A 16,746-nucleotide genomic window follows, 5' to 3' on the forward strand; every position below is an offset into this window, starting at 1 on the left:
TTGTTGAAAATCCCTGCCTGCCCTGAAATGCCAAAGGCCCTGAACACAAGTGAAAGATCAGGTCAGCTCTTTGTGAAAACACAAGCATGACCCTACTCACAGCTTGGTCCAGAGGCTGCTACTGGCAGAGATAAAAAACAGTGAGCTGAACTCAGGCATTGCCAAAATAGCCAGTAATGGCATCTTTTGCTTTGAGATGGGGAGGCCAATATGAGAACCTGAGCTGATGAGTTAGAGATGCACTTGGGTCCTTGCAAGGAGCTTCTGGGGGGCAGCACCCAGCAGGGCAGTTTGTGAATGGTCAGTGACAGCCACCTCCTGTGCTTTCCAGGGGCCCAAGGGAGACAAAGGCAGCCGTGGGGAGATGGTAAGTGCTGGTCCCACCTTGGGTGCCCCCAAGAGGGTCCCTGATTTTGAACAATCAAGAGTCACTCTGGGCTCTGCTATGACCACAGGGTGCATCAGGCTCCCATGAGGGCAAGACACTGATTACACATGTGCACATACATCCACACCACTCTGCTGGTAAAATTTCCATTCCCTTAACCCAGCAACACTTCATGATGTTGTCCACAACTGTGGTATCTCCAGTACAGCACCCTTGCACAGGCACCTTGGGAACAGCACATGGGTGTACAGGGAGATTTTGGGTCAGTAACGAGCATTTTCTGACAGCTTCTGTGCCTTTTTTTTTTCCCTGCAGGGTCTGCAAGGTCCAAGGGTAAGTATCTGACTTCCCTTTTTCTGACTGATATCTTGTATTTAAATAAAACAGTTGCTTTTAGCAAGGGTAAAGCTGCAGGGTGGGTAATTGCACAAATGGAATGCGACGAGTACCTGGGGACACAGCTTTAGTGACAGCTGAGGAGCTGAAAGGGCTGGAAACAAGGGATGCAGCAGGAATAGACCAGGTGTAGACAGATATGCCCAGAGCTGGGACAAAATAGGACCACTTCTTGTCTTTTGAAAGTTTTGAGGGACAAGCTGCTGTGAGGTGTTAAAAATACGGCTGGGAATAGATTCCTGCTGGTGAAAACCATGAGAAATGGAAATAAAAACTGGAGCTATTTCACTGACTGATACCACTCTGTCTTTAGGGTCCTCCAGGCCCACGAGGATACCCTGGCCCTCCGGTACGTAGATGTGGGAAGAGTTCATTATTGAAACAAGCTGAAATGATTGCCATGGTACTCTCCAGAGGGACTGTTCCCTCACTGGAAATTATGGCTTTGTTATGTTCCTCATATGCAAAACCATGAATGGACCAGTGTTTCTTGTTCTTTAGTCCAAACCATCCCCAAGTGTTTTATAGAGACATCATTGTTGCCTCTCTCACTTCTCTGCACTGAGGGGCTCCAGGGGAACAGGGATTTCAAAAGGCCATGGCTAAATATCTGTGCAGCAGTGACTGACCAGCTTTCTGGCTGATGCCCCTTTTTTCCTCTGATTTCCAGGGACCGCCAGGAGTTCCAGCCTCATTTGTAAGTTGCCATTCTCTGTACATTTGTTAATGGTGATAGTAAGTCCTGCAGAGCCAAGGTGCTGCTGGGACCTTGAAGACACACACTCAGGTCCAGCAGGAGATGCTCTGTTAGCAGAGCAATGCTTGAACTACAGCCTTAGATTGAGAAGTGTTTTCTTGCATCAGGGCATGTTCAGCTTCTAACAATCTCAGTTTCCATCTTTTTCACCCCACACCAGCAACAAGACAGCTTTGGGGCAGCTTTCCAGACACTGATCGACTCCAACAGCGCGCTCAAGACAGAGGTACAAGGGAATTTTTGAACTCCCTGGTCTTTGCTTGAGCTGGAGACTAGGAATGGTCTCATCAGTGCTTTCTATGTGCAGAAAGTTTATACAAAGCCCTGACAAATCAGGATTTGTCACTGTTCTAGTGGAATATCTGGAGTTTATGCAGACAAAGGTCCAGTTAAAAGATACAGTTCTGTTGTGTTACTGATTTGTGAAGCTTCAAACCTCCTGACTTTGCCATTGTGACTTTCCCAGCATTTCAGCAATGTCCTGTTTGGGACAATACAAGGCCTGTGGCTCACTGGCCCCAAGCCAGCACAGCCTGTCTTTGACCCACTGATTTTTCTCAAAATGATGCAGAAACCCTTGTGGTTACAGCACCCAGTGCCCCCAAGGCACCCCTGACTTTGCCTTCTTTTTTCTCCAGGGTTACCAACATCCAGACCTTTTCATGCTGGACCATGGAGGGGAGATCTTTAAGACTCTACACTACCTCAGCAACCTCATTCAGAGCATCAAAAGACCCCTGGGAACCAAGGAAAACCCTGCACGCATCTGCCGGGACCTCATGAACTGTGAACAGAAGCTGAATGATGGTAGGAAGCCCTGAATGTGCAAAGGCTGCATCCTCCACAGGGCTGTTTCACATGGTCTCCTTCCCTGGGACTACTCATGAAGAAACCAAAACTCTCCTTTTGTCATTCACAGAAAAGGTTAAGTGTCCTTGTTAATCCCCAAATCCTCCATTTCCTCAGGTACCTACTGGATTGACCCAAATCTTGGCTGTTCCTCAGACACCATACAGGTCATCTGCAACTTCACCAATGGTGGCCAGACGTGTCTCAGCCCTGTCACTGTCTCCAAGGTAGGCACAGCTCAGCCCCAGAGCAGCATTTCCCATACTGCTATTGCCAAATATTTATGCAGGGTGTGTTGTCCCAGGACACCAGACAGTGATCACAAGGACACAGCACACAGGTTTCTCCTCAAGGCAGCATTAGTGCCAGAACTCAGGACTGCTCTCAGGAGTTAAAAAATACACCTAAGGCTGTTACTGACTCTTGTCAAGACAAAGCCATATGTGCCAGTGCTGTTTAATGAACTTAGCATAGCCTTAACATAAGCAGTAATTTCACAAACATGCTGCTCCCAAATCCTCTATTGAATTAACTTATGTTCGAGTCACTCTTGCATTTTGTTTTCCACCACCTGGAAAAGTGAGATCAGCTTAAATACACAAGTTTCCAGTGAAGTTATTGCTACAGGATTTTTGTTGAGGTAGTACCTGTACTAAAAATACAAATAGCAGTATCTGGGCTCATTTGCAGATGAGCTGGAACCTGCTTTGCAAGTTGTATTGAATTCAAAGTTTACATTCTTTTCCTCCTACTTAAGGACCTGCTGTGTCCCCATGAAAACTTTCCAAAATGACTTGGCATCTGACCCTTATTGCCCATATTCACATCAGATCCAGCTCAGGACACCAGTGCTGAGAGGAAAGGAGACCCCCTTTGCTATCCCACCTTGCACTAACCCTGCTCCCCTCAGCCCCTCTGCAGGGTGCCCCTATGACCTCTCTGTCACCTTACAGCTGGATTTTGACATCGGGAGAGTCCAGATGAACTTCCTGCGACTGCTGAGCTCGGAGGTGGTTCAGCACATCACCATCCACTGCCTGAACACCTCTGTCTGGCAGGAAGGCTCCTCTGAGCAACCCTCGGAAAAAGCCGTGCGCTTCAGGGCCTGGAACGGGCAGATGTTTGAAGCGGGTGGGCAGCTCAGGCCAGAAGTGGCAGCTGATGATTGCAAGGTATGTTGCTGTGAAAGAGGGAAGAAGAAGTAGAGAGAAATGCCAGAGCCCACTCTGGAGCTCAGGTAACACCTATGCTGCTCATCCTACCAGGGAGAAGGGTCAAGTTTACCAGGTCTCCACTAATTTTCCAGTCCAGGATGCTATAGCAGCTCCTGTGAAGCAGATGGCCTTCAAATAGAAGGCAAAGGATGAAATTCTGAAGTTACCTGTGATGTATAGGAGCAGTTAAACGGCAGAAGGGGGAACAGCTCTCCATGGGTGGTGGCCGTGGCTCTTGTCTGGTGCCACACAGAGTCAGGAGACACAGGGCTGCATTCAGGCTCACAGCATTAGGAGTTTGTTTTGGTGATACCACTCAAGCTCAGTTTTCATCAGCCTGATAAAGAGTTCCCCAAAACGCTCTCCAAAACCACCCCAGACCTGCTCAGCCCAAGGGACAATCCCTTGTCTCAAACAGGTATTTTCAGGCTTACACCTCATGAAAGACATTCCTTTCCAGCAGGATTCACCCCCTGGTTCATCAGCTTTCTCTCTGTCCCCCCTCCCCCCACAGATCAAGGACGGACGCTGGCATCGGACCCTCTTTTCGTTTCGGACACAGGACCCTCAGCAGCTGCCAATTGTCAACATCTACAACCTGCCCCCATCCGAGCCAGGAAAGCAGTATCACCTCGAGGTCGGCCCCATCTGCTTCCTTTGAACCAAGCTATGGAAACCAGGCTCTGAGGCTCCAATCCCACGATTGGCCTGTCCTTACAGGGGCTCTCCCACCTCTCTGCAGCAAGGGCAGCTGGGCTGTATCTTTTAGGTCAACTCTTGCTCCAGCCTTTGGCTCAAGTTCTCCAAGAACCCATGATCTACTGAACTCAGCCAGTTGTTGAAAGAAGGAAGAACAAGGGCATGAGGGAAGCGGGTGTCAGTCAGGACGTGAGCAGTGAAAAAGGATCAGGGGACTGGATGTTGCAGTTCCACACACAAAGCTTTTTCCATGACCAAAGAAAACATTGAGAGAAACCTCAAGCGACTTGCAGCGTGTGGGTTTTTTCATTGTTTCCCCCCCCACCCATTTTTGTCTGGTTCCTAAGTTACCAAATGTTCTTTCCATGGAAAAAATAATTAAAAAAATAGAGCTTCCCTCTCAGAGCTTGACGCCTTCTGGACGGCCATGTGCTGCATCAGGTCTCCCAGGCGGAGCTGCAAGTTGAATCTGGCTGCTCTGTGTACAGGAAGCATTTTGATGTGCAATATTAGAAGAAACAAAATATATATATTATATTATTTAAAGCAAAAAGAAAAAGAAAAAAAAAAAAAAAGAAAAAAAAAAAAAGCCAAGTTCCTCCTTCCGTGAGTTTAATCAACACTCCCTCTCACGTGTGGTGTTGGAGTAGGGGAGAGTCAGGAAGCAAAGAAGGGGGAATGGAAAGAGGAGAGGGGAGGAGATTGGTGCTAAAATAGAGAGAGGGAATGGGCTCGTCTGATTTGTTTCTACCTCTCACTGTGAAATCTCTGGTGCTCTTTAAAAAGTGTGTTATTTTATATATATGACTTTATTTAAAGTTATGAAGGTGCTACAATGTCTCGCCACAGACCCAAAAATAAGCCCCATAGAATCATCGCTCTGGGAAGAGAGGAGATCGTGTTCTACAGCTAAATCAGAGAAACAGCCACCTTAAAAGGGATCCTTCAGTGGCCATGGGTGTCAATACCACAACTCACACCACAGCCAACATCACTTACGGGACAATTTACACGCAAATTTGCTTTTTGTTGTTGTTGTTGATCAGCACTTCACTGCTTTGGGAGGGGAGTGAGGGACACATCTCATCTAGAAGTGTTGAGCCTCAGAGAGCTCCTTTGGAGTCGGTTGTCATGTACTGAGTCGGGCTGTACTGAGTTGCCCACACGACTCCCTGTGCTAAATTCACCTTTAAACCCAGCTCTGCAGCTCTTCCCTCGGCCCCTCTGTCAAGACTGACATGATGGTACCTTGTTTCAGAACCCAGCCGAGCTTGGAAGGGTTTTGTTTTGTTAAGTTTTGTAGACATTTAGTCTCTATATGTAAATTTGGAGGAATTTTTTTTTTAAGAGGATAATTATGGTAATCTTTAATTCTATATAAGGAATAATATTGATGTAATCAGAGCTGTACTGTATCAGAAACTCTTCAGTGCCTGTTTGGAGTTTTCATGTCTCATATGGACTATGGATTTTATTTTTTTGAGGAAAAAAAATTATCTGTGAGTCTCTCTTTGTGGTTTTTTTTGTTTATTTTTTTGGTTTGGTTTGGTTCTTTTTTTGTCACTACTGCCTGCTGGTTGGTTCCCAGCCACCATCAGAAAAGGTTAACATAATCTGTCCCAAATACCTCGCCCTCCACACAGCCCCTGCCAGAAATACCTCATCCCCAGGCCAAAACCACCACCATCACTCGCTGCCTCCCTGCACACCCCCCATACTCCAGGTCTCTCCATCTCTCATCCCATGCCATTGGTTTTGTGTTTTCTCAAGGCTGCAGTTACCATTTGTTCTCATTAAAGCTTTTTTTTTTCCCTTTTCTTTTTCTTTTTTTCTTTTTTTTTTTTTTTTTTTGACTTTAAATAAATATTTAAAACTGAGGCAATGAAACAGGACCGGAACGGGGTTTTTTTTTGGTTCTTCATAAGAAACTAGGTGGGCAAGAGGCACAGAAATATCCCATTTCCCAGGGGTTCCCCCAATTGATCTGAGGAACCAAACCCACACCCCAAACCTTCCTCATGCCAAACCTGCCAGTCCCTGCAGGACCTGCCCAACCCTCAGTATGGTGCCAAACACACAACAAGGTCGGGATCCCAATGGCTCCCAACTGCTGTGCCTCATCCATGTCCCCATCCTGTCACAGTGCTGGGGAGAAAGAGGGGAAAAGAAAAAAAGAAAGAAAAACGTAGGGGGAAAATGGGGGTGGGGGGGAAAGGAAGAGCGGGGAAACAAAGGGAGAAAAAAGGAGAAAGATAAGGGCAACAGCAGGGGGAGGGGGCAAAAAAAGAGGGCGGCAAAGGGGAGGAAGGGAGGGAAGGGAAAAACCCTGTTACGGTGCAGCACAAGAGCTGCTTTGGCTGGTGCCAGATGCGACAGGGGCAGCGGGAAGGGGCTGAGCTGTGTTTGCTCAGCTGGTGCTCTGCCCCTTCCCGGCACTGCTGGCTGATCGCACCAGCTCCACCTTGGCACTAAAACCCGGCTACCTGGGGCTGACTGCCCCTCCCATGAGCCACAGGTCCTGAAGCACCTGCTGAGGGCAGGCTGAGAGCAAACACCTTTAATTAATTAATCACCACACTTAATTACGATGCCAGCATTAGAGGAGCTGTAAGGCACTGTCAAATACGGAGATGCTGCATTTAAAGAAGTTGTAATTTATGTTTTTTAAAAAGTCTGAGCCCACTGCACTGAGGGGTTCCCTGCCTCATATACCCGAGGCCCCTTCCCCATGGAATCCCCCACGGCATCTGCACTCCTAAGAGCACACGTGAACCCCCGTGCAAGCCCCATGTCCCAAGGGGACACGAGGCCAGGAGGGACCAAAGCCCTTAAAGCTACCAACCAGCCATGTCCATAACAGTTTATTTGCCCTGTGGAGGAAAGCCATGTCCTGCTGCCCTTAGCGTCCCCAAGGTCTCCAAACACACCTGAAGCTGCCGAGCACTTCGCCAGGCACCCACAAAATTAATTGCAGTTTCCGAGAACAAAAGCCTGCACTGGTGAAGCATTAGATTGGTGGGAGGTTTTCTTTCCTCTTTTTACGCTGGTGAAATCCAAGATTTTGCAAGTTGAATTTCTTCCACCTGCTATTGCTTCATGCCTGAGCAAACAGCCTGGCAGCAGAACAGGCACGTTGGTGCTGGGGATGTCCAGCATTGCTGGCAGCCCTATATAAGGGACAGAGCTGAGCAACAGCCTGGCAGAGCAGGAGCATCCTCCTGGACGGCCAGGAGATGTTGGCCACCCTCACCCTCTTCCTGGGGCTGCCCCTCACCCTGGCCAAGCCCCCAAGCTGCGTCCCACTCATCCCGGTCACTTTCGACAACACCACCGTCCCTTGGGTAAGTCCTGCCCTCACCTGAGGCATCTATCCTCCCGTTTCCTTTCACCATCCCTAGCTCTTATGGATCAGGGAGGAGGTTATGGGAGGAGCACTGGCAGCTCAGTGTTTATCTCACTGCCTGTCCATGCTTGTTTTCCTAAAAAAAAATCCGGACTGCTGCACAGGAGCATGGGAAAGGGGTTAAGCCTTGTGGCTCTGCACCCATAATCTCATGAGCAGGTGCTTTTGGGGGTCCTGCTTCCATTTCCCTGCAAACCAGGATGGGCAGCACCATCCCAGTGCCTCACCATGCCATTTTAAGTCCTTCAAGTGATGGTGACTCAGGTCATGAGTCTCCATCCACAAACCCTTCACTGCATCAACAGTATTTAATCCCTTGAGAGCTTTTAATGGGAGGAAAGCAATGACAGCGTGGCATGGAGCAGGAAGGACACCCCTGCAGAAAGAACTGGCCATCCTGGGAGCTGGAGCAGTGCCTTAACAGAGAGGGGACAAAACTCAGAGACCCTCACCCAGCCCGGATCATGCCCAGGGCAGTCACCTACCAGGGGTGCTCCTGGCTGTGGGACAGCAGGACATAAGACACAGCATTTGCTTTCACTCACAGGGTGCCTGGGGGTGAACCTGGCACAGCCCCTCCAACCTTCCCCACTCTGCTCCCCTCTGCAGCTCCTGGGACAGTGGTTCTACATTGCTGGTGCCTCCAGGTATCCCCCTCACCTGGCAGAGATGAGAGCAGTGACATTTGGGGTTTTTTCCTTCTCTCCCGGAAGCCATGAAGATGAGCTCAACGTCACTGAAATCCTAAGAATGTAAGGACAGGGATTCACCCCCTGATCTGGCTCCTCCATCCCCAGGGGCATTTCTACCCTCTGGTGTCATCCTCTGGGCTGAGACACCCCACAAATTTGGGGCTGGAGAGCAGTTATGCCACATTTATTTAAGCTCTGCAGTCCTGCTCATGTTCCAAATCCCTCAGGTTTGGTTGGGGCAATTTTGGGGGGGTATTTGCACCCTCTGACCTCTCTTCCCCACAGGAATGAGACATGTGTGGAGAGGAACTTCAGCAAGGTCCAGGTCATTCACCAGAACTCCACCCTGATACACGGTAAAGCTCCAGTTGTAGCACTGGGATGGGATGGGGTGGGGGGACTCAGCCACACCTTGGACCCTCGTGCTTCTTGCCTCCCTGTACTTGGCACCCTGAGCCTTTTACACCTAAACTCATGTCTGGAGGCGGAGGGAAAAGATTTCTTCCACCACACACCACGTCTATGGCAGTACTGTGGGTCCCCACTGGGATGAGTCGCTAGGATAAAAGGTGATGAGCCCCAGCATGGGGTGGATTCTCACCAGTGGGGGAATCTCACTCTCTCCATACCTTCCAGTTGATAATAACATGGTGACTTCCATGGCCAGACTGATCCAAAGTGACAAAGACCTGCTGATCCTGAACCACATCAACATTGACTTCCCGAGTCTGAGCCTCTCAGGTGAGCAGGTGCTTCCCCAGGGACAAGTCAAGGGGCACAGACATCTCCTGTCCTCACAAGCAGGGCAAAAAGCCCCTTTTCCCCTGATACAGAGAGGGGAAAGATGGGGACAGGCAGTGAGCTCCCCATCTGCACTATGGGGATCACCCAGGAGCAAAGCAACCCTAAAACACCACTTCTTTCCCCCCTTCTCCATTTCTCCGACAGCACGGACACCCAATGTGTGCAAAGAGCACATGGAGGAGTTCAAAGCCCACCTGCACTGCCTGGGCTTCACTGAGGAGGATGTGTTCTACACTTCCAGAGAGGTACAAAGCCCTCCCTGGGGTGGATAAGCCCCAGGCCAGGTTCTGTTTCCAGCTGAGATGGGGGTCTGGGGGGAATTAAGTTTAGCCCCCCAGCACAGCTTCCCTGCTGTGTATCCCCAAACCCCCTCAAGCATCCTCCCCCAGCCATTCCTGGTGGTTCTGGGGTAAGGGAGCACCAAGAGCCGATCTCCCCTCTCCCATAGCATGCCTGTCCCCTGCCCGGGAAGCAAACGGGTGAAGGCAATGCAGATCCACAGCTGGGGTAACCCCCATGGACCGGGCCAGCTGCTCCATCCTCATCCTCCTCCAGCCCCAGCCAGGCTCAGCACAGCCTCAGGATTTCTTATCTATCCATGTTTTGTCTTCCCTCCTGGATTAAACACCCAGTTTCACTGTTCTCAACTTGGCCCAAAATAAATTCCTTTGTTTCTACCACTGGCTGTTCCTGCTCCATCTTCTCTGGGACCCCCTCCTGCCTGCCGTGCTGAATCTCCAAACCCACCCAGAGATGTGAAATGCTCCAGACAAAACCCAACCAGGGCAAAGTGTGGCACTGGGCACAGAGATGCTCATCCCTCACACCAGCTCTGTGGTGGCAGGGGACCCTCCCAGCCTCAGGACATTGAGACATGAGCACCCACCCATCAGGGTAACACACAAACCTGCCAACCCCCTTGAGTCTCCCCCACCACAACACTTTTAGCACCTGAACATCCCACCCTCAATTTTCAAGCCAAATCCCACAAGGCTCCATCTACACCACAGGCTTGCGCAGGGGTCACTGCAGGGTGGGGTGACAAGAGGTGACACTGCACCTTCCCCAAGTGTCTCTGAGGAGGGAAAAGGGGAGACAATGGGAAAAACCATCACCCAGAGCCAGACCAAAGGGTTCAGGGAGGCTCTGCTGCCAGAGAGGAAAAGGCAAACAAAATGTCAGAGAAACAAGTCCTGCCTGTCTGACAACACAGGGACAACAGCAGGACAGGGAGGGTCAGAGAGCTGCCACAGAGATGTGTCCAACAGGACAGGGGTGACCTCTGAGGCCCATAAGCACCTCTTTTAAGGCCAGTTTTGGCAAGGACAGCAAAAGCACCTTCTCTTCAAAGCCCCCTGGGCTTTGCCTGAGATTGGGGTGGGGGTGTCTGCAGCCAAACCAGCACAACATCTCATTAGCAGAGCAAGATGGGACTACAGCAGCTGCTCGCAGGAAAAAAAAGTGGGGAAATTTAGGGCAGATTTAAGTTTTAAATGCAGTTAACTGCATCACCAACAGCCCACTCCTACCAACACCTGCCAACAGCAGCCACATCCATCCAAGGCCGGGGCAAGCGCCAAGCACGTGGCTCTTCCCTGGGCATCGGCCCCAAAAGGCACCGGTTGCGACACCAGTGCAGATCCGGCAGCCCTGGGCACATCCTGTCCCCTCCCAGTGCAGCTGCAGGAGCCAACAGCGTCCGTCTGTCCAGGACTGTGCTCACCCAGTGTGCTCGGACAGCCATGGACACAGCCGGGCTCGTGGTCATCCTGAGCCTCACGGCGCTGCTGCCCACGCACGCTGTCCCCTGCGGAGCCCAACACCCGGACAACTCCATGGCCTCCAAGGTAGGAGACACACGAGCTTCAGGGGGCTGCCCCACACCCATGCCAGCTTGAGGGTGCTCTGCTAAGCCTCACTGTCTCCTGGGAAAGAGGAATACCCCACCTTGTCCCCCCCTGCTCCCCTGGCACATCTGCCAAGGTGCTGTCAGAGAAACCCCTGCAACAAACAGGAAACGTTTGCTGTCCAAAAATCCTCGAAGTACCCAGTTTTCTCAGGTTCCCAACAGTGACCTTGAAACAAGGTGGGTGGGATGGGTATTTTTTGGTGCAAATCCCCCCCAACAAAGTCAGACTATCCTGACCCTGCTGCACCACCCAGGGCACCCACAGCCGGTGCCAGCACCCTTCCCAACCCCCAAACTCAGCTATTTTTTTTTCCCCCCAGTTCATTTGCAAATATTTCACCTTGTTGCTGCAAATGCAAGAGGGAGAGCTAGCAGCAATGTCAATTATGTGACGGGGATGGTGGAAATCTCAGGGTATCTCCCGCAAACCCAGCAGCTCTCACCACCCTGTCCCTCTCTCCCCACAGCTGCTGGGGACGTGGCTGTACGTGGCAGGGGCTGCCCAATTCCCCCCGCACCGCGTGGAGATGCTGCTCATCGACCACGCCTACCTGCACATGGAGCCCAGTGCCAGCGGGCAGGAGCTGCTCATCACCCACTACGTGGCTGTGTAAGATGCAGTCCCTGGGCTCCCAACCCATCCCCTCCCTGCTACAGCCCCAAAATCTTTTAGCACAAGATAAGAGCACGGTTCCAGGTTGGTTTCTTCAAAAGGAGTCTCTCCTGCCTGCTCTGTGCATCCTCTCCCCTCTTCTCTCTTCCTCATCCCCTTTATTTACTTATTTATTTCAACAGACCGCAGGTTTAGACAAGTTTTGCAGGGCACAGGGGTCTCACAGGCACCAAGCCCTGCAGGCATGGAGGATGAAGGCAAGGAGAAGACCTCTCCAGGAGAGGAGACCTTTCCAGAAGTCCCTGTGCCGTGGCTGCTGACTCTGCCAGGCACCAAAAGCTGTTTCCCCAACAGGGTCAGAATTTCAGGGGATGAATTTTTCTGTGGCAACGCAGGCAGCACTTTGAGGTTTCACTTATTTCAGGGTGGAAAATGTCTCACCACCAAGGAGTGGGGGAGCAAAGGCTGAGACCACGAGCTGCCACTGGAGGTCAGGCAGAGGCACGGGAGAAATGCCTTGATCTTAACAGTGAGAGAAATTAACCCTGGGGAGGAGGTGGCAGGTGCCCGGTGTGGGGTCAGGACCGGGGCTTTGCTGGTCCTTTCCAGACCACGGCATCACCCCCTTCCCCTCTCTCTCCAGGGGGAACCAATGTTTTACCAACAACCTCACTTACTTGGAAATCACTGGCGGTAACACCACGCTGGTGAAGCACGGTAAGCAGCGCGGGTGGGGTTATCACCCAGCCCACGGTTTCCCATGGATTGAGACACACAAAGGGCCCATGTCCCTGTTTTACATTATCTAATGCATTTTATTCCTGAGTCTCTTTGCCTGTTTGAAGCCTCGGTGGGCTCCAAACAGCTCCCCAAACCCAGGGGCACCCAGGTTTATTCCCACTCCTGGGGCACCCCAGGGATCACAGCTCCAGCACCCAGCCACATTAAACCCACCCAATAATGCTGTGCCAGGAGCAAACCTGCTCCCACCCCTGCAGGAGAACACCATCCTGTTTGTGAAGTTATTTCACAATCCCTTGGGGAAAGGAGGGAACACTCATGGCAGGTTTCAGAGAATTAATGAAGCCTCTCGTTCTGAGTTGCTTCCTCCTTGCTGAGGAAGGGGGGTGAGCCAATCTGGGGTGGGAATTGCAACCTCCTGGGATACAGTTTGCACTGACCCAGCCACAACAGCATTGCTGTGAGCAGGGGGCAGTTTCTCTCTGTTCTTACAGACCCCCAAACTGCAAGGTTCCAACAGCAGGGCAGGAGCTGGGGGACTTTGGCTCTTTCACACCCCAGCCCCATTTTTAAGAAATGCAACTTATATAAACCAAGAACCAAAAAAGTCACCCTATTTCAAGATATTTGTCCTCACCTGCTACTGAGGGTTGAATTCCAGGGACTACTGACATTGCCCACACCTGGGCTGGAGTTTATTGCCACTGCAGCACTGAAAATCTGAGTTATTGTGTCTGTTCTCTCCAAGCCAAGACCCAGAAAACTGAAGGGATGCTGATGAACCTCAGCTCTGAAAACCTTTTACTCATCCAGTACCAAATGCAGAGGGAAAGGACATATTTGGGGCAGTATCTCTACGGTATGAAACTCCATCCTAAAGTAACTTAAAGCTCAAACACACACAAAATTATCAACTAAAACCATGCAGCAACTTGGTTCACCAACAGCCAGTGACTTTTCTGAGACCAGCGCCCCAGGGGTTACGGGGTTTGCAAACCCCATTAAACCCCACATCTCTTGACAGAGCAGAAAAGAGCAAGTTAAAGACCAAATCCACTTATGACATAAATACTCAAAGAACAGGAAGCAAATACAATTCAGCATCGACATCATTGTAAAATCTCAACATTTTCAAGCCAACCATGATGTTTCAGTACTTACCTCCCTGGGCAGAGCATGTGGCTTTGCAGTGCTAAAGCTGATCAGATTTACCCACAACCCCATAAAGCAGCAGTTCTGACTCTGATAAGGCTCTCCATCATCGTGCCAGGCTGCAAAGCAGCTGATTTAAGAGATTTTGAAGACACATACAGAGAACTGCCTCCACGCTCAACCTCGGTCCCTCCTGACACCCCAGGAGTATCAGACCATCCTACAACCCCTTTAAGCATACAGGACCAGAGTTGTTTGGGAGAGGGTTAAAACAAGTGATGCCCAAGGTTGGTTTTGTTCAGGTGTGTTCACTATGGGGGTGAGAGACCCCCACACAGACCACATCCACAGCAAGCACTGGTGGGCAAGGGGAGCAGCAGGGGCAGGGATGTGGCACAAAGGGCTGTGCTGAGGCCATCAGTCCAACAAATCTAACACCTGACAAATCCTTCTCCTTCTCCAGCCCGGAACCTGAGCATAAGCACAGCTGATCGGGAGGAATTTGAGCACCACGTCGAGTGCCTGGGGCTGAGGGCAGAGCAGATCGTGTATGCGCCATGGAAAACGGTACTGGGCCCTCTGGGGGGGCCAGGGTCAGCAAAGCCACCACAGCCCCCTCCAGGTAGGGGTGCAAGACCCCAAGCTGCACCTCTGGCTGCCAAACTGGGGTCTTGGAGAGACATTTTCAAGGTGGTGGAAATGATTTAGGGGATTAAATAACCACAGGCTTGCTTCAACTGAAGTTTAAAATAGCACCCCTAAAGCAAATACCTACACCTGAGCATGTCCACTGGGAACCCTGGTAACACCTTGTCTACCCCTGCTGGGGGGGGAATAGGCAAGGGATTTTTACCCTGAAATTACTGATTTTGCCTTGAAGCCCCTGATTTTGCCCCCCAGCAAGGACCAGGTGCCCCCAGGAGCTGCAGAAAGAGCAGGTGATTTTTTTCCTTCAGGTTTTCCACTAAAATATTTACCAGGTCCAGTCCTCACCTCTGCCACCCACTTCAAGACATTTTATCCTGCAAATGACCCAGACCCTGAGTCAGCTTGACAGGGGCTCCTGTTTGCAAAGTGAAGGTGAAAAACATCTTACCTTTGCTGCTCCATCCTGGTCATCTGCTCATCCACATCAGGAGACTCTGAGTCTTCAGAGGTGCCCAAAACCCTACACCAGGCTGCCAGGCTGGATCCAACATTGTCCCCAACACTTATCCACCCTCAAGAAGCTTCTTCTAAAACTCTGCCCCACAGGTTCTGGGGAACAGAGGACAAAGGCAGAGAGTGTAGGGGCAGAGAGTGAAACCCTTAGAATGAGGCTGCACCTGGGGCTGGGGCAGGGTCAGGCCTCCTCTCCCATTTAGCAAACGAGCAGCACCTGGGAGGCAGAGCCCAGCTCCTCTACATTAACTGCACACTGAGGATCACATTTAAATTTGGGCAAAATGAGGGGAATAAGTCAGGACTGTCTGTGCTTACAAGCTCTGGTACAATTAGGGTTGGCAGTTATTGGCCAAGGTAAGCCACTGCACCCAAGGAGTAAAAAACCAATTAAACAAACACAGAAAACATTCTGGGGACCTTTGTCATCAGGCTGAAGGAGGTGGATGTGAACAGAGCACCAGAGTGGACTCACAAAGCCCTGTGCCAGCTGCAGGCATTAACAGAATTTAACCTATGCTGAGTGCCTGAGCAGCACAAGCTTTTTACTTATTTCCCCCAAAAGTCTGAGTTCCCCCTTTTCTTCAGAGCACACATAGCCCAACTTTGCCCCAGAAACTTGGTTTCCTCTTTCCAGCACAGGCCTGGAAAATGGCACCAGCAGGAGCTCAGCCTCTGAGCAAGCAGTGTCTGTTTCTGGGCCAGCACAGCAAAGCCCTGAGCTTCCTTAGCTCCTCTTAGACACAATCAGTTAAAAGGGGGAAGGAAAATACTTCTTTCTTGAGTAAATTCTCTCTTGCTGAGATTCACTTACCCTGTTTTTGTTGTTTTGACAGGAGGTGTGTCAAGTGAAAGAAGACAAAGGCAGCAACAGCCCACACACAGAGCCTGTGGCTGCAGTCACAGCATCACCTGCTCCAGGTACTCCCTGGCCTGGGAGTGCAGGGAACTGACCCCACATTGGGCAATAAATGTGTTCTTCAAATTAGATGCAACTTGGTGCCAAATTGTTTGAGAGCAGAGGGTTCTGAAGAGGTCAGAAGTGGGGTTTGCAAAAAGAGAGCGAATGCCCAATTCATCTTGTGTCATCCAGGCAGGAGTTGCAAGAGTCAACCCGGAGCTTCCCAGTGACCTTGGAAAAGAGCTCTGCCAAAAAGCAGCGCTGCAATGCAGCAGTGAGAGAGGCCAACCAGGAGAGGGCAATCATTAACTATTTTAAACAAACCAAGCATTTGAGGAGTAACTGGGATGTTAGAGAAGGCGGGAAACTTATCTGTAGCTACAGCCTGAGGAAAAGGGGGCTTAGCTCAAAGGAACCACCCAATTCTCTTGACAGCAGCTTGACTGCCAGGTAGATAAGGTGGGACAGATGTTCCTGCCCAAAGCCTTTGGACCAGGCAAGTGCTCCCTGCTAATGTCCGTCTGTAAGCTTGGTTTGCACACCGTGTCTGACACTGCCAAATTATCCTCCTGGCAGAGGGAAGGGGTGCTAACCCAACCGCGCCTGGATTTTTAGTTTCCCAGAGAAAAGGTCATGTTTTCTCATTTCTCAGTCAGCTCAACACCCTGGAGATGAGAAGTGCCAAGAACAACATTGCTCTCCATGCCTCCAGTGCACCCCTGCACCTGTCAGGCACCTCATACACCCCTTATCCCAGCCCCAAAGGGAGGACAGCACTATCACTGCCATTGTAAAGTGGGTGAGTTTAACAAGAGACTGCTGCTGTTGTGTGGCCTGGAGAGTAATTCAGTATCAGCTCTTAGTAATTAAGCACTGAAAAGATCTCTCTTCCTTAAAAAGGAAGAAAGTGAGAAAAGCTAGAGGGAAGGCAGCAGTCGCAACTGTGACTCTCTCCGGCGCTCCAGGGTGCTCTGTGTCTGTCCAGCTGCCTTTACCAGGCAAAATTTCAGTGTTAAGCCTTTGGAGTGACTGCTCTAGCAAAAATGAATTTTTACAAGATCACAGAA

The 16,746-nt window shown here is 50.5% G+C and overlaps 3 protein-coding genes across 3 annotated transcripts in view; all 3 read left to right on the plus strand.

Moving 5' to 3' along the window:
• The window catches only part of COL27A1 (collagen type XXVII alpha 1 chain), a 190,635-nt gene extending 184,824 nt beyond the window's left edge, over window positions 1-5,811 (plus strand). The window contains exons 54-62 of the mRNA XM_069031565.1: window positions 332-367; window positions 704-721; window positions 1,098-1,133; window positions 1,455-1,481; window positions 1,702-1,767; window positions 2,180-2,348; window positions 2,508-2,617; window positions 3,344-3,562; window positions 4,119-5,811. Of these exons, the coding sequence (XP_068887666.1) occupies window positions 332-367; window positions 704-721; window positions 1,098-1,133; window positions 1,455-1,481; window positions 1,702-1,767; window positions 2,180-2,348; window positions 2,508-2,617; window positions 3,344-3,562; window positions 4,119-4,265 (828 nt within the window). The 3' untranslated portion in view covers window positions 4,266-5,811. The remainder of the gene's footprint in view (window positions 1-331; window positions 368-703; window positions 722-1,097; window positions 1,134-1,454; window positions 1,482-1,701; window positions 1,768-2,179; window positions 2,349-2,507; window positions 2,618-3,343; window positions 3,563-4,118) is intronic.
• Window positions 5,812-7,468: 1,657 nt separating this feature from the next.
• Window positions 7,469-9,874, plus strand: LOC138119721 (alpha-1-acid glycoprotein 1-like). Its single transcript, XM_069031857.1, has 6 exons — window positions 7,469-7,644; window positions 8,316-8,458; window positions 8,684-8,754; window positions 9,035-9,139; window positions 9,347-9,447; window positions 9,651-9,874. The coding sequence occupies exons 1-6, from the start codon at window positions 7,537-7,539 to the stop codon at window positions 9,711-9,713; spliced, it is 591 nt and encodes a 196-aa protein (XP_068887958.1). The 5' UTR covers window positions 7,469-7,536; the 3' UTR covers window positions 9,714-9,874.
• A 985-nt stretch (window positions 9,875-10,859) lies between these two features.
• LOC138119559 (alpha-1-acid glycoprotein-like) lies at window positions 10,860-15,766 on the plus strand. Its single transcript, XM_069031566.1, has 6 exons — window positions 10,860-11,049; window positions 11,579-11,721; window positions 12,368-12,441; window positions 13,214-13,324; window positions 14,081-14,184; window positions 15,615-15,766. The coding sequence occupies exons 1-6, from the start codon at window positions 10,945-10,947 to the stop codon at window positions 15,729-15,731; spliced, it is 654 nt and encodes a 217-aa protein (XP_068887667.1). The 5' UTR covers window positions 10,860-10,944; the 3' UTR covers window positions 15,732-15,766.
• The last annotated feature ends 980 nt before the right edge of the window (window positions 15,767-16,746 follow it).

Source organism: Aphelocoma coerulescens, chromosome 17 (genome assembly GCF_041296385.1).
Source record: "Aphelocoma coerulescens isolate FSJ_1873_10779 chromosome 17, UR_Acoe_1.0, whole genome shotgun sequence".
Classification (NCBI taxonomy): Eukaryota; Metazoa; Chordata; class Aves; order Passeriformes; family Corvidae; genus Aphelocoma; species Aphelocoma coerulescens.